General features: G+C 42.6%; 1 protein-coding gene across 2 annotated transcripts; it reads right to left on the bottom strand.

The window, feature by feature from the left end:
- Positions 1 to 202: 202 nt before the first annotated feature.
- LOC124551106 lies at positions 203 to 2,212 on the bottom strand. Of its 2 annotated transcripts, none has more exons than XM_047126043.1 (2): positions 1,837 to 2,212; positions 203 to 694 (listed from the first exon to the last, which is right to left on the bottom strand). In XM_047126043.1, the coding sequence occupies exons 1-2, from the start codon at positions 1,897 to 1,899 to the stop codon at positions 407 to 409; spliced, it is 351 nt and encodes a 116-aa protein (XP_046981999.1). In that variant the 5' UTR covers positions 1,900 to 2,212; the 3' UTR covers positions 203 to 406. The 2 variants fall into 2 exon arrangements, with proteins under 2 accessions (XP_046981999.1, XP_046982000.1); XM_047126044.1 differs by having other exon boundaries at positions 1,951 to 2,212.
- Between the last annotated feature and the right edge of the window lie 1,265 nt (positions 2,213 to 3,477).

Raw genomic sequence — 3,477 nt, 5'->3', positions numbered from 1 at the left:
CACCATATATTTCTCAAATTTTGCTGAAATGGGTTAGCTTTTAGTTCTTTGGAACGACTGACATGCTTCACTCAATAATACAATATCACAATTTCTGAGGACACTTTCTGCACAGTAAAGATATCCAACAACATTAATTTGTATTTAGTTTTATTAAGTAGTACTTGACAGCACATGACATGCATATTTCGACATTTATACATGTTTTTAAAGAATCCATAAATTATGTTAAATTTGCATCTATTAGTTCATCGTTTGCCTCCTGCAAACATCTGTATATTCCGTTCTCAAGTCTTGCCATAATTATAGAATGGCCATTTTCATAACGAAATCTGAGCTTATTGGCGACAAAGTCAGCCAAGTGGGAAAACTGGTCCCTTTTTCTGCCTGCTAAATTGTCGTCAACTTATCTTAAGGTCTGTAAAAGACCTTCTCGGTCTTCATCCAGGTCTCTCCTGGCTCTCTTCAGTGCACTTGATCTACCACTTCCACTCGGACTTGGAGTGGTACAGGGTGACATGGTTGCAGATCCACTTTCATGTGGAGGCACAGAGATGACTGGAGTGGTTTCCACTTCCACAATGGCTTGTGGGGTCGTGGCAAATGTCACCTCCTCAATTTCTGTTATATCGAAAGGGAAACTAATGCTTCCTTCTCCTTCACAATCTCCTTCTGTGGCTGGGGCTTCCATGACCTTTAAAATACATAACACATTTCTAAGGCAAAGTGAGCTATATGTTATATACACACATTATAATCAAAGCATCTTAATGTATTGGGAATTTTTTGAGTGTCCATGCGTAATTCAAATTAAAAAAGTAACAATTTTCTTTCCAGCTTCCTGCTACTGAAGGGGAATGGCTGAAAATTGCCAAAGAATATGAAGAAAAATGGAATTTCCCCAGGTGTTTGGGAGCCATAGATGGGAGGCACATTGACATTGTGGCACCACCCAACAGTGGAACAGTTTATTTTAATTATAAAGAGCGCTTCAGCATTGTTTTGCTAGCAATTGCTCATACTAATTATTGAATAATTTACGCTGATGTTGGCACACAGGGGAGGATATCAGATGGTGGTGTCCTTAAAGACACCACATTTTACAAAATGTTAGAAACCAAAACTCTAAATATAGCACCATCAACTCGTCTTCCTGGTAGGAGCAAGCCTGTTCCACATTGCTGAAGAAGCCTTTGGCCTAGAAGAAAATATTGTGAAACCATTTCCAGGTCTGCATGAAAAAAATAGTTGGCAACGTATTTTTAACTATAGAGCATGCATAGCAAGAAGAATAATAGAAAATGCATTTGGGATTATAAGTGCTGTTTACAGAGTGCTGAGGAAGTAAATGCTTCTCAGTCCAAAAAAGGCTACAGTGGTGGCACTATTCTGTGTTTATTTACATAATTTTCTTCAAAACAGAAAATCTCAAAGGTACTGTCGAGCAGGAACATGACAGCGAGGGAGATGATGGCAACGTAATACCTGGGTCCTGGAGGGACACCCCTACTGTGCTGGAGGCACTGCCCAGAACTGGGCAAAGAACTTCATTGCTGAATGTCAACAGAAGAGAATATGCTGAATACTTCTGCAGTATTCAGAGCTCCATCCCATGGCAGTATGGAAAATAAGTTCCACATCATTGTTAAATGATGACATAAAGGAACATGCTCTATTCTTCTGCAGTATTCAGGACTTCAAACCATAGCAGTATGGAGAATCATGTTTTTCAATGAAACTGTTAATAATTGTGAATATTCACATTACGTAAAGCATTAGCACGAAAAAATGTTGCCAAATATATGATTAATAAAATAATATAACAAATTTACTTACTGGTACTACTTCATGTGTGCTCCTATGAGAGAGTGGTTTGTAATTGTCTCTTATGAACTGCATACTTTCAAAAGCATACCATGTAGAATAGTACCCATTGCTTGTAGCACTTACAGTTCCTTTGCTGCTCTTCCTTATCGCTAACTCGCGACTATATTGGCTTTTTTAATTATGCCACTTGCCCTCGCATTCCTTCCTTGATGTTAAATGCCTTAGCAATTTCCTCTCACTCGTCGTACCTTTTCTGAGTGTTCTTATAGTCTCCTAGTTTCACATCCCATATACAGGGATGCCTGCGCACTGCCTCTAAAAAAATGCAGTGTATTTTGTTTTGACCAAGAAGTCATGGCAAATTTTAAAGTATTACACGCGGGCACAACACACGACACAATACACAAATACATAGACAACAAACGACAGTCGGCACCTCCAAAACTCAAACAGCCGCCAAAGAGCCTGGTACTAAGCATGCACTAATCGTCAAAATAAGCGGCAGGCGACAAGACGAAAGGAAATGATAGTACTGCGCATTCGCGACTTCTTCAAATGTCGCTCATACATGTCGCGTATATGGCCAAAAAGCGATATACAAAAAGCAATACGCGACATGTATGAACTCGAGGGTTCGCATACAAGTTCCGTGAATTTTCGTATCAGGTGATGTATCGCGACATGTCAAATAGACATGTTGCTTATGCATGTCGCGATGCTGCTGCTCTCATCTATTACTTTCCCCTGTTTGGGGAAGTGTGAGGGGGAGTTTGTAGCCTTTCGGCTTTTACTCCCCTGTGTACTTGTGTGTGTGATTATTTCTGTACTTTTTGGTGTCTGTGAAATGTGATGATTGTTCTGTGTGTGTCTGGTACTTGCCTGATTTGGCAAGATAATTGTAGTAATTTGAGTAGGAGCAGGATTTGGAAATGTATATTCGGATTTTCTCTTTGACTTAGTCGTCAAAGATCGTCATGGGGCAATTGTGTTTATCGCGGGACATGTCATGCCGACCTAGGGAGTGGATGAGGGCGTTTCCTGACCTGGAAGAACCTTCATAGAAGGCCCTTGCCAGGTCTTTAAAACGCTCTCCCAGGAGTGGGATTTCAGCAGCGGCATGCAAATCGTCAATGGGGAATCCAAGAGGTAAACGCAGTGCCCTCCTGAGGGCGCAGTTCTGCAGCCTCTGGAGTTTGTCCAGGTGCTGCTTCGCCGCGTATCCCCAGACAGGACACGCGTATTCCATGACTGGCTGGATCAGGGCCTGGTATACGTTCACTCCTACTGAGCAGGGAAGGGAGGTGGATGAGTTGAGGATTGGGTACAGGATGGACATTCTGGCGCAGAACTTCCTATGGACCTCGTCTATGTGGGGTTTCCACGTAAGACGAGAGTCCAAGGTTACGCCAAGATACTTGGCGGTTCTGCGCCAGGGGAGTTGGATTCCGTTTAGGTGAAGGTGGAGGGGGGCGTTGAGGAGGTTCGCGCCTTCCGAGCCTACGGGTAATCAGCATAGCCTGCGTCTTTTCGGAGTTGATGGTGATTCGCCAGCAACGGGCCCAAGTTTCTGTGTCATCTAAAACACTCTGAAGCCTACGGATGACCAGGTCCTTGTTCGCGTTTCTTGTGTAGAAGGCTGTACCATCAGCA

The sequence above is a fragment of the Schistocerca americana genome, chromosome 9, assembly GCF_021461395.2.
Source record: "Schistocerca americana isolate TAMUIC-IGC-003095 chromosome 9, iqSchAmer2.1, whole genome shotgun sequence".
Classification (NCBI taxonomy): Eukaryota; Metazoa; Arthropoda; class Insecta; order Orthoptera; family Acrididae; genus Schistocerca; species Schistocerca americana.
This window is presented reverse-complemented; position numbering and strand designations above follow the sequence as displayed.